Source organism: Hemibagrus wyckioides, linkage group LG22, assembly GCF_019097595.1.
Source record: "Hemibagrus wyckioides isolate EC202008001 linkage group LG22, SWU_Hwy_1.0, whole genome shotgun sequence".
Classification (NCBI taxonomy): Eukaryota; Metazoa; Chordata; class Actinopteri; order Siluriformes; family Bagridae; genus Hemibagrus; species Hemibagrus wyckioides.
Window position 1 is genome coordinate 7,915,611 of NC_080731.1, and position 27,755 is coordinate 7,943,365.

The window sequence follows — 27,755 nt, forward strand, 5'->3', positions numbered from 1 at the left end:
TGTTTATTGCAGCTCTCATGTTTAGATGTGGCTGTTTTGATTATCACACAGCCTTTTCTGAAGATTTGTCTCACTGCTTATACACAGTACTGCTGAATTCTCGAATCCGATTGGCCGGAAGGTGTTGGTGCATTTTGTATAAGAGTAGATCTGTGAGAAGTTCTGACTGGAGCGCAAAATACAGTACAGGTTATATTAATAAAAACTGCTTATGTACTGTGACTTGTATGACAGATGCTTCAATATGATCTGATAGTAATTGCTACCAGATTAAAAAACACACACACACATCATATTCTCGTGGTGTTTTAGCAGTGTTGGATAACAGGTAATGTGGTTTCACTTTAAGACATTATTACTGGTTTAGTAGAATAATCCACGTCTTTTTCATTCCTTCCATATGACAGCTGATTTCTGTTTTTCTGATTGCTGATTGGGCGATGAATTCAAAGAGCACTAAAACGTTACAATCTAGACAGACAGGTCTAGGAGATGTTCCTTAATAAAAGAAAAAAAGGATTTTGTTTATTTTAGTTCCTCTATGGACATGCACAGGAGTAGAAGCTTGGGCTGGGATGATATTTGATGAAATGGTGCCACTTAGTGGTGAAATGTTCAACAGTTCTTGGGTAATAAAAAAAGGTCTTTCTGTCCATGAAGGATGAATTCTATCAAGTTGATCAGAAAAACCTTTACTGCAGTGCAAAACGTCACCTACCTACATACACCTTTCATATGCAAAGCTTCCTGCGTATTTAATCAATAAATTGTCTAGATTTCTGATAACAGTGACCTCAAGGGCTCTTGGGATAGATTCGGGTTTGGTTCAAAAAGTCTTTGATACAGGAAACCATCTGTTATTGATAATGCTAAATAATATGATGACATTATTATGAAATTCATGTATCTTGTCACACATCAGTAAGCGACCTACATCCTTAACACCTCCATAGATACTGCAGCAACAGTTACTTGTAGCCTAAGAGTAAAGGAAATGAAGCTCAGTTATCACCTTGATATCAAAGGTTCCAAACTCTACTTTTTCTTCAAACCATCTATTAATCCACACTTAATCCAATTCATCTTTACTGGGCTTTTATAGTCTGTTGTTCCAGGTATTTAATGATGTGCTCTTTATATTCATGAGTGTAGAAGTGGATTCAAGGGTTCAAGAAGCTTAATTGTTATTTCAAGCACATATAGCTGACACAGTACATAATGAAATTAAACAACGTTTCTCCAGGACCCGGTGCTACATAAACATACAACATAGAGTTCTAACACAAAAACAACACAGAGATTTGACAGAAGTTTGTCTTAGCCAGTTCAGTCCTGAGTCTGTGTGTGTGTGTGTGTGTGTGTGAGAGGGAGAGAGAGAGAGATTTGTACAGTTCAGTCCTGAGTCTGTGTGTGTGTGTGTGAGAGGGAGAGAGAGAGAGAGAGAGAGATTTGTACAGCCCAGTCCTGAGTCTGTGTGTGTGTGTGTGTGTGTGTGTGTGTGTGAGAGGGAGAGAGAGAGAGAGAGAGATTTGTACAGTTCAGTCCTGAGTCTGTGTGTGTGTGTGTGTGTGTGAGAGAGAGGGAGAGAGAGAGAGAGAGAGAGAGAGAGATTTGTACAGTTCAGTCCTGAGTCTGTGTGTGTGTGTGTGTGTGTGTGTGTGAGAGGGAGAGAGAGAGAGAGAGAGAGAGAGAGATTTGTACAGTTCAGTCCTGAGTCTGTGTGTGTGTGTGTGTGAGAGGGAGAGAGAGAGAGAGAGAGAGAGAGAGAGAGAGAGATTTGTACAGTTCAGTCCTGAGTCTGTGTGTGTGTGTGTGTGAGAGAGAGAGAGAGAGAGAGAGAGATTTGTACAGTTCAGTCCTGAGTCTGTGTGTGTGTGTGTGTGTGAGAGGGAGAGAGAGAGAGAGAGAGAGAGAGAGAGAGACAGAGACCAACATTTACATTATTTACTGTCCAGTGTCACCCAAATGAGGAGGAGGTTCCCTTCTGAGTCTGGTTCCTCTCGAGTTTCCTTCCTTATATCATCTCAAGGAGTTTTTCCTTCCCATCATCACCTCAGGCTTGCTCATTAGGGATAAAATAGTAACTTAACTTTAAACTTTATCATTTTTTTCTGTTTCTATACTTCTATACAATGTCCATTGTTAAAAGCGCTATATAAATAAATTGAATTATTAATTATTATCATGGGGTTACATGGGAACAGTGGAATCACTAAAATGTAGAATTGAAACTTCAGACCCAGGATTGAGAAACATTATTAGAAAAGGATGCCATTATATTGTGATATAACAAAATTCTACAAGCTTACAGGGTAGTGCTGCCACATCACAGCTTCAAGGTCTTCGAATCCTGAGCTTGGATAACTGATGCGTTACTGTTACCTGTATATTTCACTTGATTCTTGTCACTTGTATATACACAAACTGTAGAGTGAAAATTGTATTGATTTTGCTATAAAGAACCATGCCTGTCTGTGATCTGAGCTGTTTTTAAGAACCAAGGCAGTACAGTGTGAATAATTTGGCAAAGCTTAGGTATGTGTCAAATGTCTGGAACCTTGACTACAAGTCCTGCGGTCTGGCCCACCATTTGGTGTCTTAATGAAACCACTTCAGGGGTCTAATGAGGCGCATTAAGGCTTCCAGGCTCAGAGGAACAGCTGTTGCCTAGACACGCTGTAGTCATTGTTTAGCCAGGCCACACTTTTTCCACATTGGACACATTTGAGCATGAGTACTTTGGACGTCTTACACGTGTCATAGCACTTAGCACAAGGTTTAAAATTGTCATTGGGTAACATGAGAATTTCAGTTTTGTCCACGATAAAATGATCATCAGTCAGGGGAATTTAATGTTATGATGTTTTAAAGACAGCTGGTTTGAGTCATGATACACTTGTGGACCTGCTCTTTAGCTTTGAACTGGATTGTGTTGCTTCAGGACAATAGCTTAGCTCTTTCTACTCAGTTTCAGATCGGTGAAAGAGAGTAAAGCATTTACTAGACTAATGCAATAGTCAGGTGATCCCTAAAGACCTTCGGGACAAAAAAAAAACAAGAAGAAATAATAATCAGGCTCTCGTTCTCTTTTAAGAAATAAAAACAGCCTTGTTTTTTTCTCCCTATGACATTAGAAGTTTGTTTATTTATTAAGGTATATTCTTCAGGAAGCAGTATATTTTACAAGCACCAGAGCAGTTTAATCTGTCATGTACACCTGCTAGCCTTTAAAGATTCCCAGTGAAAGCTAATGTTCACCTTCTGTGAAGCAATGATTTATTTCTCTTATTTTTAAAGGTTATCAATGTACCTAACAATCCACTGAAATATTATCAGCCACAGTCAGACAACCCAGGTTTATTATTCATTTAAACTACCAGGGTGTGTTAGCAGGTCCAGACTTATATCAGTGTATCTGCTGGTACTGAGTAATGTGTTTTAAGAGGAATAAATGAATAAAAATAATCTAGGGTTTAAGCTTGTACTCACAGACAGCACATGAATCAAAGTGAAATTAGGCTTAAAAGTACAATGTAAATATATGTGGCTGTATTTATTGGAAACATTACAGCTGACAGCATTTATTGATTTCATTCAAAGCTTTTAAATGTTCACCTTAAGTTAATACGGTGTAAAACAGACTAGAATCCAGGCTGAATTGATATAATTAGAGAAGTTCCTGTTACACAGAAGGTTCAAGAGCCATTGATAGAAAGAAAAAAAAGTAAACGATTTTACAGGTAGCAGTTTCAGGTACCATTCGATCCTATCAATCTCAATCTCATCATGTCCCAATAGGCCAATCATTAGAGTGATTATATCAAAGGAACTGATGACCACTAACAGCAATCCCACATTAAGTCACATTGGACAGCTCTTACCGTGTAAAAGGCAATCCTGCACAACGCTATGGAGAGCTGAACGTGTTCAGCCATCTACGGTGCCTAGCAACAGCGTCACCGACGACAACCAAACACGCTGAGCTGGAGGAAGTGAATGAAGAGCCTGCTGTCGTAATGAGACAAAGCCCCAAAGATCTGCAAGTCAACATGCAGGAGAGGATGATCCGTGGTCTGCTTTTATCTCCTCACTAAAAAGGAGGAGACCACTTACTTCATTTCTGACTCAGAAAACAAACAGGGGAGGAGGAGAATAAGAGAGAGAGAGAGAGAGAGAGAGAGAGAGAGAAGAGCACAACAACTACAAGAGCAGTAGATTAATGTACTGCTTCCCTCCAGAGATTATCTTCTGAGCAGCAACCATTCTCCGAAATAAACCTTGCTAATTGGATTATGCAGTTTTTCACACCTACAGTAGACAATAAATGAAACCATCTGATGCCATGCTACTGTCTCAAGGGCTTTTAACAAAACACCTGATTCCCAATGAATAACAACCTGAAACAAAATGCAGGAATTTGTATATTGACTTTTGTGTTCAAGTAATGTGCAAAGGTACCAACTTCAAATTCTTTTAGATTAAAAAGAAAGTAGAAAAGTAGTAGGAATCAGTCATGAATATTACAGGTCATTAACAGCAGAGGTTTGGACGCAGTGCACACTTGTTTGCTGGGCCTACATTTTAACTCTTGGTAAAGTGGATATAAAGACGGCTAAAAGTCATTTGTAGCGACGCTAACCTAAGAGAATGGTTGATTTTAAACCAACCATTTTAGTCAAAGTCTACAATCTAATGTTGAACAAAATGAAATTAATTATTAATTATTAATTTGGCACCCAGTTTTGACCCAACAAAATGGCTGACGGTGTCCTATCACTGGCACAATGCCGGTTTACTACGTGGATAGAGGTACGCTAGTGTCATTAGTGTCAATCCTATAGCCCTAAATATTTAGACAACTAGGTAAAGATAAAGAGAAGAAATATGCAAACTGATGCAAACTCTCAATACTCTCAAGCCATCATGAAACTCAGGACCTTGTGTTGCGATCTGGGATACAGAGGATCCATGTCCTGGATGCATCATTCTTAAGAAAATAAAAAGCTGAAACTATTAAAGTGCTTCTGTTACAGATTTCTATTTACTTTTTTTTCTTCTTGAAAAACAGAAAAACACACATACTGTATAACAGGGTTCCTCAAATCTTTCCCTGGAGGGCCAATCCACTGCAGAGTTTAGCTCTAACCCTGATCAAACTCCTCTACCTGTGATTTTCTCCAGATCCTGGAGACACTGATTAGCATGCTCAGGTGTGTTTGATTAAGGTTAGAGCTAAACTCTGCAGGAAAGTGGATCTCTTGGGCCAGATTTGAGGATCCCTGCTGTACAGTGAATAGCTACGTTTTCCTCTTGTAGTATTAAATCCCACCACACGGTGGCAGCAATGACGTGCACAAATCTTGTACCGTTTCTATCAATTGAATTTTTTTTTTTACTTTATTTAATAACTAAAATCAAGAATTTGTGTGTTCAGGACCCCTAGGCAGTTCCTATGATATTTACACAGCTATTCAAAGGTATACTTAAACCAAACCTATCAGTTACTTGATTGGTTTGGTGTGACACGGTAAACATCTAGTTTTTACACACTTTTAAAGTGTCATTCATTGGTCCTGTTCCATCCACTAATAATGAAACTGATTAGATTTTCTGTATATGGAAAGTATGGGTATTTATCAAATAAATATGTATGGCTGATTTTATTATTTGATATATTATATATTATACATATTCTACAACTTACTCAATTCATTTATGTTAGAGCAGGCATCAACATGTGACAACATTCTAGCTCACTCTAAAAAAAGGACCGTGTTAGTACCAACCCTCTGGCTCAGAAACATAAGCTGGTCTTATTATAGATTTACTTCAACCTAACATGACTTCATCTCGTCGTGACTTCGGTCAGATTCATCTCTGAGGGCCATGGCAGAAGAGGGAGTCACTATTTCTCATGGAATCTCATGCCCGGCACGAAACAAGCTGCATTTTGAAAAAAAGGGCCCGGAAAAGTGCACAGAAATCCATAACTTGTTTGCCTTGCCAGGACCTGGACTGCAGGAACTTAAACTGGACACCAGGAGCAGTACTGGATTTGTAGGCAGTGGCGAGGATTTAGGAGAGCCCCTGTTTCGAATCCTCTTGGATGTGACTCAGTTTAAACCTGAAGATATTCTAATCCAGGTGTTTGAGGGGTGGCTGCTGGTCCGAGGGCAACACGATACACGGATGGATGAGCACGGCTTTGTGTCACGGAGCTTCACCAGACAGTACCAGTTGCCTGATCACCAAATGCAGGCAGGAGACCTGACAGCCATGCTGTGTCATGATGGAATACTGGTGGTGGAAACCAAAGAAAGATGGTGGGCAGCATCTGATTAGGTCTTGGTAAAACTTGACCGCAGGCTTGACCGCGTGCATCGAGAAAGGAAAGGATGTCATTTTTAAGATTGCAGTTATTCTCTGAGTGGTAAAAGAAGATGAGTGAAATGCTGTGTGTGTGTGTGTGTGTGTGTGTGTGTGTGTGTGTGGTTGTGTGCTGTAATCACTGTGGGTTGTGCCAGGGTATAAACAGTGTATTATTTAGCATTTATTTGACCATTTTAATTTCTTTTAACTTACAATATACTCTTTTCCAGTATGTACAAACAACTGTATTAAAAGATGGAACTGTAAATAATAAATATACGCGTACTGTATAAACCTTGATGATATGTTGTTAAACTCATGATATTTCTGCACCCAAGGAAATAACACATGTTAAAGTATTTATACTTTGTCTTTCCCGCTTTGAATGCAAAAAAAATACATTCTTTAATAACCTGTGGTATGCCAAATATTTGCCTTTATAACCTCTTGTGTCCTGTGAGCAGTTCACCATTCTTCCTGACATTGTCTTGCTTGGCCATGTAATTCACACACTGCTTTGTTCCGGTCAGATCTGGACACCGAGTGATGTATGGAATCAACATGACTTCTTGTGTTTTTTGTCATGTTTCAGTTTGTTATATTGACTCACGCTCAGTTGTGTAATGGAAACAATAGCATTTCCTTTTCTTACACAGGAGGCGTTAATTATACACCTAACTCATTATAAACTAGTTATAACAGACGCTCAGTCGGTTCCTATTACAAAGATGCTTTGATAGTGTTAATGCACGATATAGAATGACATATAGACTGTCATATGAAGCCAAAAGTACATGGTATAATATATATGTATGTACACTATGTGTGAACAATGTGTGTGTGTGTGTGTGTGTGTGTGTGGGAGAAAACAATCCCCAATCATATGCTGTAATCCAACCCTAAATAGATTATTTTCCTATAATAGCACGTCCTAAAGAGTTTTATTCTGTCTATACCTTTAATAATAACTTCCAAAAAGTTACCCTAAAACTGAGGACCCTGTTGAGTCCAGCGTTATCCCCGCCCACTCTGCAATTATCGAAGCTCCCTGATTGGTCGCACAGCCCCGCCCTCGTCCGGATGACGTAAGGCGCTGTTGTAGAGGGAAGACCGCTCGGTTGTGAGTGGGTGGGACGGGCGCGCGCGCGCGGCTAACCTCACTGCGAGCTAGAAAGTCAAGCGATGGAGACCTGATCTCTCTCTCTCTCTCTCTCTCTCTCTACGCCGTGCTGTGGGATATTATAAGAATTATTATGGTAACAATAATGAAAAAAACCTCATTAATGGACTCGAGGTGGCAAGTTTTCCAGGGATAGACGAAAAACAACCAAAACAAACCGGACTCTTTCTCGTTGTGGTCTCTGACACGTAAGCGACGCAGGAAAAGTTGAGCGCGCGAGACGGTTTGTGTTTCATTACACTAGCGCGTTTATTTACCTCCGTTAGCTCGCTAGCTGGGACGCTAGCCAGCGCAAAGGATTTCACTTTCCAGCTTATTTATATTAAGTAGATTTGTTTTGTGTTTTTTTAAATAATGGCGGTTCTACGAGCGAGAGTGTTGTACGACTTTACTTCTGAAAACCCTGGAGAGATATCGGTCAAAGAGAATGAGGTAGTGAGTCTGTACAGTGAGCAGGACATAGAGGGCTGGCTGGAGGGACTGAACAGTAATGGACAGAGGGGACTCTTCCCTGCGTCTTATGTAGAGATCCTGAAGAATGAAATCTCTTCTTCATATAACAACACCACTTCTGTTGATGCTCATCAGGGCTCCCAAAGGGTGAATAACATTTCTGCAGGAAACACTTTTACAAGTGGTTTCCCAGCACCACCTCCACTCCAGCAGAGTTACCCAGCCAGTCAAGGGAGTGATGATGACTGGGATGATGACTGGGATGACAGCTCCACAGTGGCTGATGAACCAGGAGTGACGCGTGGAGGTTTGCACGATTTGGAAAACAACGGACCTAACACCTACAGGGTGACCACGTCCTCCATGGCCCGAGGCGGCAATGCTCAGCAAGCCAAGAGTTCGGCGACGGTTGGCAGGAACCTTAACAGGTTCTCGACTTTCGTGAAGTCAGGAGGAGAGGCGTTTGTGCTTGGTGAAGCGTCCGGCTTTGTCAAGGACGGCGATAAGATCTGTGTGGTGATGGGTCAGTATGGCCCCGAGTGGCAGGAAAATCCGTATCCTTTCATCTGCACCATCGATGATCCGACCAAGCAGACGAAGTTTAAGGGTATGAAAAGCTACATCTCGTATAAACTAACCCCGACGCACACGCAAAACCCGGTGAACCGAAGATATAAGCATTTCGACTGGCTGTATGCTCGGTTGGTTGAGAAGTTCCCAGTCATTTCAGTTCCACACATCCCCGAGAAGCAGGCTACAGGCCGCTTCGAGGAGGATTTCATTTCGAAGAGAAGGAAAGGTCTAATATGGTGGATGAACCACATGACCAGCCACCCTGTCCTGGCCAGGTGTGATGTTTTCCAACACTTCCTCACCTGCAGCAGCACTGACGAAAAGAGCTGGAAGCAAGGCAAGAGGAAGGCAGAGAAGGACGAGATGGTGGGAGCGAATTTCTTCCTGACGATCAGCCCGCCACTGTCCTCGCTGGACTTTCAAGAAGTCGAGAGCAAGATCGACGGGTTTAAGGGCTTCACCAAAAAAATGGATGATAGCGTCATCCAGGTGAATGCCACGCTCAATGAGTTTGCGAGGAAACAGATCACTGGATTTAAGAAGGAATATCAGAAAGTCGGCCAGGCGTTTAAGTATCTCAGCTCAGCGTTTGAGCTTGACCAGCAGACGTATTCAGCCGGTCTGAACCACGCCATTGCGTACACTGGCGAGGCTTATGAAGCCATCGGAGACTACTTCGCGGAGCAGCCAAAACAAGACGTGGACCCGGTGATGGACCTGCTGGCACTGTACCAAGGACATCTCGCCAACTACCCTGACATCATCCATGTTCAGAAAGGTATGTAGCACATGCTCATGTTTTCATATCCAGAGGGGCAGAAAGGGTTGGGCATGTCTAAACCACAATGGACCTTTGCATGACCCCATTTGTTTGCTTGAAACCCACAAGTGTAGCCTGGTTTCGTTTGACTGCTGAGTCACATGGACGGCGTCTCTGCTGACATGACGTGTGTGTTTTTCCATTGGCAAATACACTGAGATAGAGGACCTAATGACCGTGTGTGTTTCTTGGTGGAACATAATCCACTGTTTACACAGCATAGACGATAGACCTGGTGTAGCAGCAGGCTTCTGAGGCTTCTGAGTCCTAAGTTACACTAACACTAGAACAAAATAAAAAAATATCCCAGATCACAGAGCTATTTTCAGTCCCACGTTACAGCTGCTACTCTATTATATACGGATAATCTAATAACAGAAAAAGACAAATAGACTGTTACTTCTCTCTGTGTCTCTCTCTCTGAGCCTCTGAGCTATGTATGAGTTCATTCTACACATAAATTGTAGCCTGAACATACAATGGCTGCCTGTGTGCAGATATAAAGTGCTTATGCAGTGTCATAGGAATTTAGGACTTTAGTCTGTGTCAATAGGCAGCTGAAACCGTATAATATTCTAGACAAATCAGCCATGATCATGTACAACATGGCCAACAGAAAAGAATAAAAGTAAATAAGGATTTTATATTGCTATATTTTATATTTTTTATTGCTATATTGTGTTTCTTGTGCAAGTAGATATATTTATTATTTAAGCACGGAGTAAGACTGAGACCGATTAAGTGAAGCATTTAATTATAATAGCCAGGTTATATATATATATATATATATATATATATAGACATAGATACACACACACACACACACACACATATATATATATATTATATATATATATATTTGAAATTGATTGATTTCTATTGCTGTAACTTAATTTAAAACAAACAATTATTATTATTATAATAAAACAACAACCTGTATAGTTATATCATAACCTTGTGAATCTACTTCTAAAATCTGGATTATTTTAATATTCATTGAAAGTGAAACAACATTTTCCTATTCAGAATATTCAACGCTGACTTAAACCTAACTGCTTATTATTCCATAATAAATATAAGTAACTCAACATTAATAATGAAATGCCGTCATTAACATACAGGTTGTGCAGGATTTCTAGGTTTGTTTTGTCTAAAGGTACAACAGCTGATTGATATCTGGAGAAAAGGCCGACATGTCAGATACTCAACAACAGAGGTGAACACAGTGCCTCTGTCTGTATCCATTTAGTTCTTTGAATATTTGTGTCTGCATCTGATTTCAAACCCAAAGCAAACACGGGCTAAACTTGAACTTGTATATGGACCCTACCACGTGATCTCTGAAAAAACACTGGTCTTGTAGTGTCATTTAGACCGGCGCAAACCTGATCAGGTAATCATTAAAGATAAACGCACCAACACTGTAAATACAGTCATGTAGCTCATGCACATGTTCATATCCAACACACATACACTATATTGCCAAAAGTTTTGGGACACCCCTCCACACCCTCAACTCGATAGAACACCTTTGGGATGAATTAGAGCAGAGACTGTGAGCCAGGCCTTCTCGTCCAACATCAGTGCCTGACCTCACAAATGCACTTCTAGAGGAATGGTCAAAAAAATTCCCATAAACACACTCCTAAACCTTGTGGAAAGCCTTCCCAGAAGAGTTGAAGCTGTTATAGCTGCAAAGGACGAGTCAACTCCATATTACATTCATGTGCATGTAAAGGCAGACATCCCAGTTTTTCAGTTTCGCAGTCTCTGTTCTAATTTATCCCAAAGGTCTTCTATCAGGTTGAGGTCAGGACTCTGTGCAGGTCAGTCAAGCTCCTCCATACCAAACTCGCTCATCCTTGTTTTGTGCACTGGTGTGCAGTCATGTTGGAACAGGAAGGGGTCATCCCCAAACTGTTCCTACAAAGTTGGAACCATGAAATTGTCCAAAATGTCTTGGTATGCTGAAGTATTAAGAGTTTCTTTCACTGGAAGTAAGGGGCCAAGCCCAACCCCTGACCTCAATGAATTGGAGGGGTGTCCCAAAACTTTTGGCAATATACTGTATATGATCGCTCACCTTTCCTTCTGGGCAATCCCAGTCTCATTTCAACCTTTGTTGTGTTGTGTTTTTTAAGGAAATGAAGGTCGCAATTCGGCTTTTGGTTTGGATTTGACTAACAAATCACTGGTGCATGGCACTTTTGCTTTTATGGGAAAGGAATGGCTCGTGGACAAAGCAGTGTAAATATGATCAGCTGATTAGATTGAGCGATAACTGCATGACTACAGAGACGTAACTGCTGAGAGGCTGTGTGGCAGCACCGGTAGAGACACCACACTGACACTGCTGTAACTGAATGAGCTTTACACCAGACGCACAGATCGATCGCTCTGCTTTAACCTTTCGAGACCTCTAACAATAAGACTAAAAATCTTCCATTGCTAGAAAGAACATCATGACCTATTATATAGTCTGTGCTCACAGGTGAGCTCTGATCATGTGAACATGAACCAGCAATAAATTTTCCTGTTATTTGATTGCCAAATTGGTTTTTTTTCCATGGTGCAAGATGTTCTCACAGTATCCCAATTGAAGACTGGATCCTTGTTAACTCTTCTCTCACTTTTGAGATGTTTTCCATGAGGTAAAAATGCTTTAGAAGAATTTTTAAGGCTTTTATTAAACAGCTCACTTAATAGCCAGTTTCTCTAGCTAGGAATTGACACTACGAACCCACAGACCTTTTTATTTCAGCACCAGCAAGTGTTTCACATTAAAAAATAACCAGTACCTTGTGCAAAGGTGAACAGAATAGTGTCTGATGAAAAGCTCAGTATGTTCAGGGGTGGACTTACCAGTAGAAGTAGGTGCACAGGATGTCATGTTAATTTATTTTTATTATTACTCTGTTGATAACCAGAAATAAAATGTTGTTATAGAAGCTTATGCAGCAAACCTTGATGATTTTTTTTCTATCTGCCTCATTGGGAAACTTTATCTACTTTATTTGTCACGGTCCAGCTCCAGCATTTCACGGCTATCTTTTTTTAGCCGGAGGCTTAATAAAAGAATATATAACAATAGACGTCCTTTAGTTGTCATTACCCTTTTAGCACTAATGTTAGTTAATAGCCTTCCATGTAAAGTAAAGGATGTTCTGGATGAAGAGGATGTGCTGTCCAACTATGACATCAGAACCTCCTTCAGCGTAGCAGTGTTTTCTTTTCCTATTTTTTTTCCATATTCCTCAACGTCAAGCGTTCGTTATCGCTCTAGCTTCAAAAACCTGGCAGTGGCACCTATCTAATGTCATATCTTTATGGATAGCTTTCTTTTTCTTCTTTTTTTTGAAACCTAAGAGCGATAAGCTCTGCTTGGAAGTATTTGGTTTGATGTGGGGGAAATTGGACTTCTTTTCCACGTTACTTCAATATCTACAGAAGTAAATTATTATTATACTCAGTAAAATGCAGCACTACTGGTTTGTGTATACCGCCATGCATATCGTGTATCATAGAAATATTGGTTTATAGTATTGTGATAAGATATTTTGGTCACATCATTCTTGATTTTTATTTTATTTTGTTAGATTTTCTGTGACGTCGAATCTGTCCTGATTGAACAGCAAAGTGTATGTGTGTGTGTTTTGCACAAATGTCCTCTATATAAATTGTCCTATCAGTTTTTCTCTATGCTGTATTGCATTTACTGATCTTCATGAAGCACAATTAGAGTTGTAAAATTCAAACCCACAATTTCACATTTAGCATCTCTACACGCCCAAAGGAAACCACACAGCATCTATTAACAGTAATGAGGCATGAGAGCTGGTTAAAGCATGTCTGTCTTGTACTGTCGTGTGCTTGTATTTAATTGAAGGCTTCTTATGGAGAGGAAGGGCAGGAACATGGCTGGTAAGCATGTCATATAATCCTGTATTTTGTAATAAGTCTGTAATGCAGTCATTTACTGTCTCTAAATGAGCTAAAGGATGCTGCAAGGTCATTTCCTCTGCTTCTGGGAAGTAACTAATCCTAAGTGTCGTCTCACAATTACAAAAGATTAGGGGTGTAACGACACACCCTGGTCGCAAGCATGTGATTTGATTGAGCTTGATTTATAACACTGGCTTTTTGATTTTGCTTCTTTATTATTATTCATCGGATAAATGAAGTTTGTGAGCTCTAGGGGGAATAGCAGCGTCTGAGTGTCATGTGGTTAAGGTGTTGGATTACTGATAGGAAGGCTGTGAGTTCAAATCCCAGGTCCATCAAGCTGCCACTGCTGGGCCCCTGAGCAAGGCCCTTAACCCCTTAATTGCTCAGTTGTATAAAATGAGATAAATTGTAAGTCGGTGTGGATAAAGGCGTCTACCAAATGCCGTAAAATGTCAATTTTAACTGTAAATAGAGCTCCAAAGTCTGGTAAAATGCCCGACTTCCACTCTCTATTTCTTTGGCTCTGTAGATCACAATGGTGGCATGTGAAAGCTACTAAAGAGCCCGTTTTATCTACTGAATCAAGGTCATGTAACCACATATAGTACAAAAAATGTCACTCATACAATGCATGTCATGCTATCAGTCACTTCACAAATGCAAATGATGGCTGGTCATGGTGCAGACTTGGACCGCTGAAGTTCACGGTGGCTCAGTGGTTGTCATGTTCGCCTCACTCCTCCAGCGTCCTGGGTTCGTGTCTCACGTCCGCTCACTGTGTGTGTGGAGTTTGCATGTCCTCCTCGTGCTTGGTGGGTTTCCTCTGCGTTCTCCGGTTTCCTCCCACAGTCCAAAGACATGCTTCAGGCTGATTGGTGTCTCTAAATCGCTTGTAGTGTGTGTGATTGCGTGAGTGAATGAGTGTGTGTGCTCTGTGATGGGTTGGCACTGCGTCCAGGGGGTATCCTGCCTTGATGCCCGATGACGCCTGGGATAGGCACAGGGTCCCCGTGACCTGAGGATAGACCAGATAAGCGGTGCAGATGAATGAAATGAAATAGCAATGAATACATTTCTGATTTTCACAAAATGTATCACATTTTTGCATAACAATGCATCGATACAACACTACAAATGAACTTCAATGATCAAAATATAATTTAGGATCAATTACTTCATCAGTGATCACTAGCTTTTGTATACAGATGCCTTTTTATGTGGATCCTCTTTTCATTAGATCATTGTTCTGGCTCCGTTACCCACCGGAGGGGCGAATGAAACATGAAACGCTCGTGTGTACGAACGTTACGTATCGATCCGCGTCACTATAAAACATCCATTAGACATCACTAGCCTTTAGTTACACGTCCTCTCGCACTTTCAGAAATGCCGTTCTCATTTATGAGCAGTTAGAAATGCAGCAGAAGAAAATCTGTTCTGCCTAATTCTCATCTCGATATAAGGAAGTGGTCCAGCATGTGACCACAGATCATTCTGCGTTTTCAGAAAACCGATTACATCGACAGATTTTTCCAGCTGCTCTTACAAAAGGGGGACAAATGTGCTGAGTGGGGAACATGTGTTTCCTCTCCCTGCTCTGATCCACCAGTCTGTTAAAGGTCTTTTATTAAAGCGTTTCATACGGTGCCTTTAAACTTCTCCTCCGATGGCTCCTGAAGTAGTGCACAAGTGGTTTTATGTAAATGATTTGACATGTATGGCTCATTATAGTCCCAAGCTTTCAGACAGTAACTGTATACCACCGCATGTAGACTTGATTCATTTATCATTTTAAATACAGAATAATTATGACTGAAAAGACTGTGAACGTTGTGCATTTTGCTTGTATTAAACTAAATAAATCTCACAGTATATACTGTATATCCCAGCGTACACAGATATGATGCATACAGTGCGGAGATTTGTATTAATGTCAGGACACAAAAGCAGCAAAGAAGTTTCATTTTAAAGCAGCCAGACATTTAGTGTGCTAGGTTTCACAGAATGTAAGAACAATGGTGATGTTATATGTGCTGTAAGGTTTTTAAGGTGTTAATACTGGGGGGGTAAAAATCTTTGATTTACAGTTTTCTGTTTCAGAGTTCATAGAATAGCAAAGATCAACCACAGAGAACAGACACATTTGTTCTCGCACCACGCTTTTTTTTTTTTTCAGTCAGTAGACTACCACAGTAGAATAGACACAGACTAAAAGCCTCGGAGATGACGTGTGCGAAGGCTGTGCAAAGACAAAACCACTTTTTGGAAGCGTGCAAGCTCGCATCCTCTCTGCGGTTTTGTATCAGCTGTCCCGTACCAGTGCCATACTGCAGGTGGTGGATTCAAGTGTTATGATTTGCATGAAGACTCTCTGCAGGAAAAGGCACAGTGCCAGAAGCAGAAAATTATGTAAGAGATGTTAGAACACAAGAAAGAGGAAGATGATTAGTATATGATAGTGCAATCCGTATGAAACCCGGCTTAGCGTGCCTCGTTTAGAATAACCTCGGGCCCCGGTGTAGTTTATTCGGTGGTAAAGTCATGTGCATGGTGAGAGAGGCCTAACTTAGGAGCTGTGATTTATTATAGAGTGGTACGTACGCATTGCTGTGAAGCCGTGTTTATTCTTTTAAAAGATGTCAAGTATGCATTATTCAATCTAGTTGTAGTTTAATCCGATAGTCATTTTTAAAACAGTTAGCCATTACACTGTATAGGAGAATACTTCTAGCATAGCTGTGGATGTATATGATCATTTTATTTAATATATCTATATTATATGTACATTTTTTTTTAGTCTTGCTTTATCTGTCATTAGCGTTTGCTGTATGATGCACCAAGCTTTCATCTTCTTCTTCGTATTGTCTTAACTTTAGCACCTTCTATTCATCTGAGGATATTACAGAGACAGTGGTCGAATGTAGAGGTGAGAGACAGATACACATCTGTCACTCGAGTTTTACAGCCGCTGAGTGTTTATAATAACAACACCTCAAAAAAGTTCAGCTTTAGGATCAGTTGAAGCTGAATGAATGTAGGGAAAGACGATTGAGTTAAAACAGAAAATCAAAATCCCTAGCTTTGTTATTTACCCCGAGTGTCTCTAATGAAAAGACTGCTGTTGCCCGGAGGTCTGGATGTGCAGCATTTTTTGGGGGGGATGGGTGATTTAGGAATGTCCTGCATGTTTTCCTTCAGCGAGACAGGAAGTCAAACATCTGTGTCGCTGAATTCTTTCTGAACGGCCCTGTGTGACTCTGCAAAAAAATAAAACGAGGCTCTATGCAGAATTGAATAGAGTGTAAAATATAAACATAAATATATGGTGTGAAAATAACTCTAGTGATAAATAGACTGTGTGAAAATATCTCTATAGTGTTAGATAGACTGTGAAAATAACTCTATAGTGTTAAATAGACTGTGAAAAAACTGTAGTGTTAGACTGTGTGAAAATACCTCTATAGTGTTAAATAGGCTGTGTGAAGATAACTCTATGGTGTTAAATAGGCTGTTTGAAAATAACTATAGCATTAAATAGACATTGTGAAAATAACTCTATAGTGATAGACCGTGTGAAAATATCTCTATAGTCTTAAATAGACTGTGAAAATAACTCTATAGTGATAGACTGTGTGAAAATATCTCTATAGTGTTAGATGGTGTGAAAATAACTCTATAGCGATATACTGTGTGAAAATAACTCTATAAGGTTAAATAGACTGTGAAAATAACTCTATAGTGATAGACTGTGTGAAAATATCTCTATAGTGTTAGATGGTGTGAAAATAACTCTATAGCGATATACTGTGTGAAAATAACTCTATAGGGTTAAATAGACTGTGAAAATAACTCTATAGTGATAGACTGTGTGAAAATATCTCTATAGTGTTAGATGGTGTGAAAATAACTCTATAGCGATATACTGTGTGAAAATAACTCTATAGGGTTAAATAGACTGTGAAAATAACTCTATAGTGATAGACTGTGTGAAAATATCTCTATAGTGTTAGATGGTGTGAAAATAACTCTATAGCGATATACTGTGTGAAAATAACTCTATAGGGTTAAATAGACTGTGAAAATAACTCTATAGTGATAAATAGACTGTGTAAAAATAACTCTGTACTGTTAAATAGACTGAAAAATAACTCTATAGTGTTAGACTGTGTGAAAATATCTCTATAGTGTTAGACTGTGTGAAAATAACTCTATAGTGTTAAATAGACTGTGCGAAAATATCTGTATAGTGATAGACTGTGTAAAATAACTCTATACTGTTAAATAGACTGTGTGAAAATAACTCTATAGTGTTAGACTGTGTTAAAATAACTCTATAGTGTTAAATAGACTGTGAAAATTACTCTATAGTGATGGACTGTGTGAAAATATCTCTATAGTGTTAAATAAATTGTGAAAATAACTAGTGATACTGTGTGAAAATAACTCTATAGTGTTAAATAGCCTGTGAAAATATCTCTATAGTGTTAGACTGTGTGAAAATAACTCTATAGTGTTAAATAAACTGTGAAAATATCTCTATAGTGTTAGACTGTGAAAATAACTCTATAGTGTTAAATAGACTGTGCGAAAATAACTCTATAGTGATAAATAGACTGTGAAAATTACTCTATAGTGATGGACTGTGTGAAAATATCTCTATAGTGTTAAATAAATTGTGAAAATAACTAGTGATACTGTGTGAAAATAACTCTATAGTGTTAAATAGCCTGTGAAAATATCTCTATAGTGTTAGACTGTGTGAAAATAACTCTATAGTGTTAAATAAACTGTGAAAATATCTCTATAGTGTTAGACTGTGAAAATAACTCTATAGTGTTAAATAGACTGTGCGAAAATAACTCTATACTGATAAATAAAAGGTCTAAAAATGACACACAAGTGCACCATGTATATATAATTAAAACTCCACAATGCTCGAATCTGATTGGTCAGAAGTAGTTCTCATAGAATAAGTTGATGTTAATGAGTTTGTTCTAATTCTCTTATCGTTTCTATAGTAACAGCTTGAACAGAGCTTGAAGGTTTCTTTGAGGAAAGGTTTATTTAGCGTTTTATGGAAGGAGACATGTAACTTCTACAGCAACATTATGATAACTATAAATAGAGAAAATGTACAGCTTCTGTTTTGGAAAACAATATCTCTTGGAAAAGCTCTTGCTCTTGAGCTCTTGGAAAATGGACAACATCTGCACACAGTCCTTTTGTTAATGGTTTTGCTCTAACAGCACACCTCTCTTATGTTTTATTTCTTCTTAAATTGGTGATAATAACATAATAAAATATAAATATAAATGTCACTGTTGAATTTTAATGGCTCCAGTGGCATGCACATGCAGGATGGTAACAAGACCACTGTGTTGTTCTCTATATAATAATGAATGACCGTGCAATTTTGATGTGCTTTCAGATTGGTCATGTGATGCACGGGATAAGAGTCCAGCGTTAAAATGTCCTGAACTTGTTTGTCTAGTGCCATGATTGTGTTTGTACTTGACTCGTGTAGATTTCAGATAAAGTTAATTGTAGGTGAATGTTAAGTGACTGCAATGTGACCCGGCATTGCCCTTATTAGTTATGACCTAATTTTTGCACTTGTTAGAATTCAGAGAAAGAGAACATATGATCTCACATCAGTTGTTGTTTCTCCCCCCTAGCTGATCTTCTTCCTCATTTACAGTCCGAAATGCAGTGGATGACCGTGCAGTGAGCCTGACATAAAACCATTTAAATGGGCGTGTCCTAATTCCCTAGGGACTTTCTTGTAATGACACTCCAGGCGCATTTTATTATGCCGTGTTGGTCAGCGCAGAGGAAGTCTGCTTTCTGCTTTCGTGTTCGGCCTGACTGACTCACCGAGCTAGAATAAAAACCCACCCCCACTCACAGTACATATTCATCACATGATTGACGGGGTAGATTGACTCTCAGCATTGTTTTTGATGCGGTGTGAACTGAGAGAATGCTGAAATATAACCAAAGAAAGATGGTATTAAGCTCATATTTTTTATTCCTTCTCACCTTACACAAATGTCGTGTTACTAGGGACAGGTGCGTACAGGTTTGAACATCGATGCAGTTATTGTTTGCTGTCTAAACAGCATCAAGGTCAGGTGATTGACTTGGCCATTGTTGAACGTTCCATTACTACTTTGGTTGCTTTCAGAGTGTACTTTAGGTCGTTGTCTAGCTATAGTGTGAAGCACTGCTCAGTGGCTTTTCAGAATTTTGGATGAATCATCAGCTCACATCATCAAAACAAGGCAGCCGTATATATGTTCTTGCCATGAGAACATACACAGATCAGCCGTAACATTATGACCACATGCCTAATATTGTGTTGCTCCCCCTGTTGCCCTGACCCATGGACTTTCACTAGGTCTGTGAAGGTGTGCTGTGGTATCTGGCACCAAGATGTTAGCAGCAGATCCTTTAAGTCTCGTAAGTTGTGAAGTGGGGCCTCCATAGATGAGACTTATTTATTCCCACAGATCGGATCACACTGGCCAGCCTTCATGCCTCACATGCTTCAGTGAGCCTTGGCCGCCCATGACCCTGTCACCGGTTCACCTCTGTTCCTTCCTTGGACCACTTTTGACAGATACTGACCACTGCAGATCGGGAACACCCCACAAGAGCTTCAGTTTTGGAGACGCTCTGATCCAGTCGTCTAGCCATCACAATTTGGCCCTTGTCAAACTCGCTCAAATCCTTACTCTTGCCCATTTTTCCTGCTTCTAACACATCAACTTTGAGGACAAAATGTTCACTTGCTGCCTAATATATCCCACCCACTAACAGGTGCCATGATGAGGAGATAATCAGTGTTATTCACTTCACCTCTCACTGCTCATAATGTTATGCCTGATCACTGTGTATATGTGTGTGTGTGTGTGTGTGTGTGTGTGTGTATATATATATATATATATATATATATATATATATATATATATATATATATATATATATATATATGTATATATATAATTTTTTTTTGTTTGTTATTTAGTTATTTTACCTGCATTTTCCCTGTTCATGTTCTCATATAGGAGGCTTTCATTGAGGCTGTTTTCACTGGCTGTTAACATCCTCGATAAAGTCGTGATCAGCTTCTGGGAATGAAAGGGTTCTAACTCCTCTTGTATTTCAGCTGTGAAACTCATATAAATAAATAACACAGCCCCACCAGTGACTATGTAAAAGCGTCCGGCGGCTAATGACACACACCGTGCCCGGCTGCAGGAGTTTCTGTTTAAGTGTTGTTACAAGAGGGTACGTCATTCACTTTGAACATTTCTGTGGGCTGAAGTGCTGCTTTGTTTATTGCTTGCCAGTCTGTAGTGTGAACGCTGTGTGCTGTTTAAGTAGAACCTACTTCCTGTGTCGGGACGTCCACACAGCTTATTTTCACACAGCTCTGATCATCCACTGCACTGCACTGCTTAAATGCTGATCTGACTTAAATGCTTAAAACTCACTGCCTCGAGCTTTTGAGAATGAATAAGGTGGATGGATGAACCGTCACTGCACAATTGTTGTATGCACTCTCTCAAATCATTTCCCGTTATATTTCATTTCAGCTGATTTGATTCCTGGAGGAATTTGACGAATGTGTCTTCTCAGACGCTGACACAGGGTAGTGCTTGTCTAAAGTGGATCTCTCTGGAAGGGGTTTTTCCTTTCAGTTATTTATTTATTAGAGTTTGGATTTAAGCCACAGTGAATATTTATTACTATAGTAAGTCTATATAAGCTATATATGTTGTGTCCTTAATCAGTGGAAGCTTACAACTCATATTACCACACATAATCTACTCCTTTTTGCTTCTGTCAGTTTGTTAAGCAAAGTTAAGTCAGAGCTGATGCGGTATTTTGCGTCATCACCTCAGCTCGGAGTGTGTATGTCTCACCGTTTGTCGACTCACATGCAAAAATCCCATAACACAGGAGCATGTTGCATACAGCACTGTTACAACTGAACTATTAATGGTTCTAGCGAAACATGCCATAAAGATGCTGACCACAGTTCCTATCCTGTTAAGTTTTAGTCAGAAACACAAACTAGGCTTGAGACGATTGTGGTATGTGGTGTATGCTACTTAAAGAGAAACTCAGAAGTGTTGTAACTTGTAAGATGCATTTTCTTTTAGCCTATTTTGCAGCCATATACTGTTGTCCAGCATGAGGTAAATTTATATAATATAGTTCTCAATGTATTTGAGAATTTAGTAAATCTTCACGTGTAGTTTATACACCGATCAGGCATAATATTATGACCACCTGACTAATTTTGGTGTTGGTCCTCCTTTTGCTGCCGAAACAGCCCTGACCCGTCATGCACTGTGTATTCTGACACCTTTCTATCATAACCAGCATTAACTTCTTCAGTAATCTGAGCAAAAGTAGCTCGTCTGTTGGATCAGATCACACGGGCCAGCCTTCGCTCCCCACATGCAACAATGACCCTTGGCCGCCCATGACCCTGTCGCCAGTTCACCACGGTTCCTTCCTTGGACAACTTTTGATAGATACTGACCACTGCAGACCGGGAACACCCCACAAGAGCTGCAGTTTTGGAGATGCTCTGATCCAGTGGTCTAGCCATCACAATTTGGCCCTTCATCAAACTCGCTCAAATCCTTACACTTGCCCATTTTTCCTGCTTCTAACACATCAACTGTGAGGATAAAATGTTCACTTGCTGCCTAATATATCCCACCCACTAACAGGTGCCATGATGAGGAGATCATCAGTGTTATTCACTTCACCTCTCACTGCTCATAATGTTATGCCTGATCTGTGTACCTTCATTTGTTATAATGAGCATATTCACAGCTAATAACTGGTTAGGTTTATTTATAGTCCTGACTTCACTTTTGCAACCTTGGTAAAGACTAAATGGTAAAGCGAGTGTTGACCTACAGCTATGCCCAGCTTCTGCCATTTTTTTTTTTTGACCTTTTACCAACTGCCTGAAGACAGACTAAGCTCAGTTCCAGGTCTGGGGTTAACACCTACCGTGTTTATATACGTCCAATCATCTGTGTTTCTGTAACAGTCTCTGAGAGACTTCATTCAACACTCTAGGTGTTTATTCATTTGTACACTGGGGCTCTTAGATGGGAAAGTTTAAGATTTACCACATCATAGACAAGCCGTTTCAAGAAAATTATGCAAATGATGAAGTCTTATTTTTTTTTAAGGAGGTTTATATTCACTTTGCTTCAATCAGATCAATTTTCAGTGACTCTGTGCCCATGATATCCTTTAGATTCTTGTGTTTATCTGACTGGAGTTGAACCTCATGTGATCTTCTACTGCTGTATCTCATCCACCTCAAATGTGTTGTGCATGCTGAGATGCTTTTCTGTGCAACCCAGTTATAAAACAGTGATTATTTGAGATCCTTCCTGGCAGATCTGGCCTTGTTCCCCACACCTCTCTTATCAATAAGCGACAGAAATGTCCCCCATAGAAATGTTGCTCACTCACTTTGTTTTCACACCGTTCAGTGTTAACTCTAGAGATTATTATGCATGAAAATCCCAGGAGATCAGCGGTTTCTGAAATATTCAAACCCGCCCATCTGGCACCAACAAACCATGTCATGGTTAAAGTCACAGAGTCACACTTTTCCCTTATTCTGGTGTGTGATGTGAACATTAACTGAAGCTCTTGATGAGCTTCTCCATGATTTTTCACACACTGTGCTGCTGCCACATTGGATAACTGCGTGAGTTATTCCTAATAAAGTGGACTGTATCTTGTCTGATGAGCTTCTTAATAACATTTAAGGACATGTGAGATTTATTTTTGCTTGAGCTGAGAAGACTATTGTACTTTACTTCTTCCCATAAAGCGCAAGGTTAAACACAAGACCTGGCATTAGTCAGTCTTTAATAAGCGTACATTGATGATAATCTTAAATCAACTGTCCCGTGTTTAGTATCCGGGTTTAATTGTTTGAACAGTATTAGAATTGTTTTTCCAGGAAGTTTCTTGAGAAGGTCACTTTCTTGCATATGTTTGAGAAACATTAAACTACAGTTCTGTCCTTTTTTACTGGGACTGTGAAACAAAGCTCTAGGGTATGTAAATATTTCATTGTTTGCCAGATGCCCATAGTTAGTCAAATCTTGCGCATGAAGATTCGCGATTTTAATGTCACATTAACTTCACACGTTTTCACACGCTGTCCTTTTTTTTTTTTTCTTTATTCTCAAGTCACACTCACCTTTATCAAAACTTATAATAGACATGGTGATAAAGTGTTTATCAGCTGCTTGAACGGTGTCGGCTAGAGCAGGGTTTGCAAGTTTTGTTCCAGCAGCGCTGCACATTTTAATGCACGGCATTAGCATTTAAATTCTTGAAGGAGATAATTAGGAAAAAATGTTTAGCGCAGTGGCTCGGGTTAGGAAACTTCGCACTGTCGGATATCTAATGATAGTTTGTCCTCAGGTGCTTTCACACATTTCTGCTCTGAAATGCCACATACACGTATTCATGTGCAAAGCATACAGTAATAAATAAAACAAGGCATCAGCTTTTTTCCCTGCTCTTGAATTTTCTTCTCATAATGTACAAGCTGATGATGATCATGTTAATTATGCTACTGGTCTACAGGGAAAAATATTTATTTTTTAGCACTGAGAGGTGACGTGAATAACACTGATGATCTCCTCATCATGGTACCTGTTAGTGGGTGGGATATATTAGGCAGCAGGTGGACATTTTGTCCTCAAAGTTGATGTGTTAGAAGCAGGAAAAATGGGCAAGCGTAAGGATTTGAGCGAGTTTGATGAAGGGAAAATTGTGATGGCTAGACCACTGGATCAGAGCATCTCCAAAACTGCAGCTCTTGTGGGGTGTTCCCGGTCTGCAGTGGTCAGTATCTATCAAAAGTGGTCCAAGGAAGGAACAGCGGTGAACCGCAGGCAGAGACATGCTCACTGAGCGAAGGCTGACCCGTGTGATCCGATCCAAACAGACGAGCTACTGTTGCTCAGATTGCTGAAGAAGTTAATGCTGGATATGATAGAAAAGTGTCAGAATACACAGTGCATGACGGGTCAGCAAAAGGAGGACCAACACACTATTAGGCAGGTGGTCATAATGTTATGCCTGGTCATTGTATATAGCAGTTGTTCCTGATGTATATATATTAAAAAAAAATAGGATCCCATTTATTTTGCTATAACAGTTTATTACGTGTGTACAATAAGCATGCATACATGCTTCATACTTTCTGTATGTGGATCTTAAAGATGCGGAAAGAGTAGTTGACATTTCACTATTATATTGAATATTCAAGAATGCACAAATCGTTTACCAGCAGTGATATCTGCCACAGAGTGTGTTACTCGGTACTGACTAGGAAGGGTGTGTAAACTTTTGCACATCTTGAACTGTTTGCAGAGGCGGTGTTTACCATGGTGAAAAGAAATAACGGCAACATGCCGTATAAGGGGTGCCAAAACATTTGCATAGAAGTCGGCCGCAATGACTGTGTGAAGTGAAACTTTTCTCTAAGTATTTATATTGCATGTAAAAATAAAACGTGTGAGAACATTAAAAGTTTTTGGAAACTGAATTTTTATTGCATGAATGATTAAAAAGTCTAAAGGATGAAGGAACGCACGTGGCATTGAGGCTGCTATTTCACCTTAAATAAGGTGTTAAGATGATGTTTCTTGTTTCTTCAGGGACGTAATGAGAAATTCGATAGTCATCTGTAATTGTCATTTTGTGACGCAAATCGAACAGGATGACGTGCAGCGGAAGAAGCCTTGCGTGTGATTTGTATTCATTTAATAAATCATTACATCATCTTGAGCATTTCTCATCGCTTCAGACGATTCAACAATCACAATAACGAATAAATGTAGCCTTATAACATTGTTACGTATATATTATAAAATACACTGTGCAGCATGTGTGTATAGCTTGTGTGCAGCATGTGTGTATAATTACAAAGTGATTAATATTAATTAGTATAAAGTGTACAGCTTTTTACTAATGTTTTGACTCATTTCTAGCAAACAGAAGTGTAATATTTACATTATCATGCCTTAAATCTCATGTTAAGTAATATTACTCGCTAGAAACTACTAGCGTGACAAAAAAAATAGACTCCATGTGACTGCAAGAGCTGCATAGATTACACAATCCTAGTTCCGTCGTTCATCATTTTGCCTTCAGAATAGACATTTTAGCTTCAGTGAATCACACTGGTGTCTGCAGGAAAGCTCTTTAGTCTTTGCTAACGTTTCACAATATATGCCATTTCAGTTATTGAGAAATGTGCCAGCGTAGAGTAACAGCGTTGTGAAAAGTGTAACAGCACTGTCCACTAACTGTACAAATGCTTCTATGATTACGATTTTTGCTTTGAAGTGGTAGCTCAGTGGTTAAGGTTTTTGATCGAAAGGTTGTGATTTCGAATCCCAGGTCCACCAAGCTGCCACTGCTGGGCCCTCGAGAAAGGCCCTAAGCCCTCAATTGCTCAGTTGTATAAATGACATATAATGTAAGTCCTTTCGGATAAGGGTGTCTGCCAAATACCATTAACGTAAAACATACAGTGTAATTTATCCGTATATACATGATTAACTGTCTAGTATTAATAACGCATCAAGAGTCACTAGATTGGGTCAATACATGTGTAATAACATGACCAACCATTGTGTATTTAACTCTAATCTGTAGTTGAGTTTTGTACGATTCAACTTACACAAGCCATCAGTTATTATTTACTGGTTTTGATTCACACCCAAAAGTATAATCAGAGGTGTCGGCTTCTATCTTGTCACAGTGGCAGAGGAAAAAAAAAAAACCTTGTCATGTTCACTGCATTACTCTGTACATATTTTCGTATTCTTCTAATGTCCAACCCTGCTCTGTTCCCGCAGGTGCTCTGACCAAGGTGAAGGAGAGCCAGAAACACGTGGAGGAAGGCAAGATGGAGCGCCAGCAGGCCGAAGGCATCGCCGAGCGCTGCAACATCATCTCGTTCGCCACGCTCGCCGAGATCCAGCACTTCCACCAGATCCGCGTGCGTGACTTCAAGGCCCAGATGCAGCACTACCTGCAGCAGCAAATCAGCTTCTTCCAGAAAATCACAAGCAAGCTGGAGGACGCACTCAGGCAGTACGACAACGCCTAGATCCTCCACACACACACATGCACCCGTCATCCTTCTCCCAGGAGCGAGGTGAACGTTAACCAGCCTCTACTTTAGCAATACGCTAAAACCGAGAGAACCTTCCTCTCTGATCTTTTATCAGTTTCTTAGCCACACGATTTGAATGTCCGGTCACAGCTAAGCAGGGCTAAATAAAGCATAGTGGGGGGGAAAGTATGTGACAAGATAGCGTTAACCCTCTCCAGGAGAGGTTTCCAGATCAGAGGGGGAGGGCAGACGCTTTTGACAGCTCGGAGAAGGTTACATTACAGCTCTGCGGAACTAATAGTGCTCAGGATGACAAGCATTCCATCAGAAAGCACAATTTCTGCTTTACTAACAGTTAGGTTATTTACTCAACAAAATATCTCATTGCGAATCATGTCATGAGCTCCAGCGCTGATTTGTGCCAACCTTCAGAACGCATCCAGCGCTTCCAGGTCAAGTGAGCTTATTCAAAAATGTTTACAGAGATCTGAGCTGTCTTCACTTTGCCGTGCCTTTCAACCCTGTCTTTATTGATATTTTTTATAATTTCTTTTAATTAATGTTATTATACATTATATATTGTACTTATTCTAAGATGTTTTATAAGGCCGGATCTTTTTGCCCCGGCTGCTAAAGTAAGGCGGAAGTGGGGCATTAGTAGAAGACGTGGGAATGGAATCATGCCCTAATTTGGCTCTCGGACTGTTTTTTTTTTTGTTGTTGTTTTTTTTCCCACGATATTTTCAGTAACAGTCGAGAAAACAGGATTAAGCAAAGACAGCTGTTCCGTCGGTTGATTACCCCGATCATTCGTTAAGAGATATGAAAATATTCCCATGACACACGGAGCAGTGTCAGCGTGCAGGGATCTAAATAAAGCCAGAGATAAGAAACTAAAACACGTAGCTCACTCAGGATTCCACTTCTGTTTCGTTCCATCATGGACGCACCTGAGATCTCCAACCCCAGAGAAGACTCATGAGAAATTCGTTTATTTAATCATCAATGTTTTATTTAACATTATGATTGAGAAAACACCATGTTTGTTCGTTCTTTTTTTTTTTTTTCCCCTAAATAAACCCTGCACATAACTCAGCTCTGTGATGTCTTTTCGTTTTTATTTATTTATTTATTTATTATTTTGAAGTGTGTTTGTTATTCAGCAGCAGTAACCCACTGATTGCTTTAGGAAATCAGTTCTGCTGTTTGTTTGTTTGTTTATTTAT

The 27,755-nt window shown here is 39.7% G+C and overlaps 3 protein-coding genes across 3 annotated transcripts in view; 2 read left to right on the plus strand and 1 right to left on the minus strand.

Annotated features, from left to right (window-relative positions):
* arl15a (ADP-ribosylation factor-like 15a) overlaps window positions 1-4,086 on the minus strand; it is a 79,580-nt gene extending 75,494 nt beyond the window's left edge. The window contains exon 1 of the mRNA XM_058375083.1: window positions 3,882-4,086. Coding sequence (XP_058231066.1) covers window positions 3,882-3,935 — 54 coding nt within the window. The 5' untranslated portion in view covers window positions 3,936-4,086. The remainder of the gene's footprint in view (window positions 1-3,881) is intronic.
* A 1,763-nt stretch (window positions 4,087-5,849) lies between these two features.
* Window positions 5,850-6,813, plus strand: hspb3 (heat shock protein, alpha-crystallin-related, b3). The gene has a single exon (XM_058375085.1). The coding sequence runs from the start codon at window positions 5,887-5,889 to the stop codon at window positions 6,340-6,342; it is 456 nt and encodes a 151-aa protein (XP_058231068.1). The 5' UTR covers window positions 5,850-5,886; the 3' UTR covers window positions 6,343-6,813.
* A 670-nt stretch (window positions 6,814-7,483) lies between these two features.
* On the plus strand, window positions 7,484-27,624 carry snx18a (sorting nexin 18a). The gene is made up of 2 exons (XM_058375082.1): window positions 7,484-9,353; window positions 26,270-27,624. Exons 1-2 carry the CDS (start codon window positions 7,904-7,906, stop codon window positions 26,521-26,523), a joined length of 1,704 nt encoding a protein of 567 aa, XP_058231065.1. The 5' UTR covers window positions 7,484-7,903; the 3' UTR covers window positions 26,524-27,624.
* Window positions 27,625-27,755: the final 131 nt, after the last annotated feature.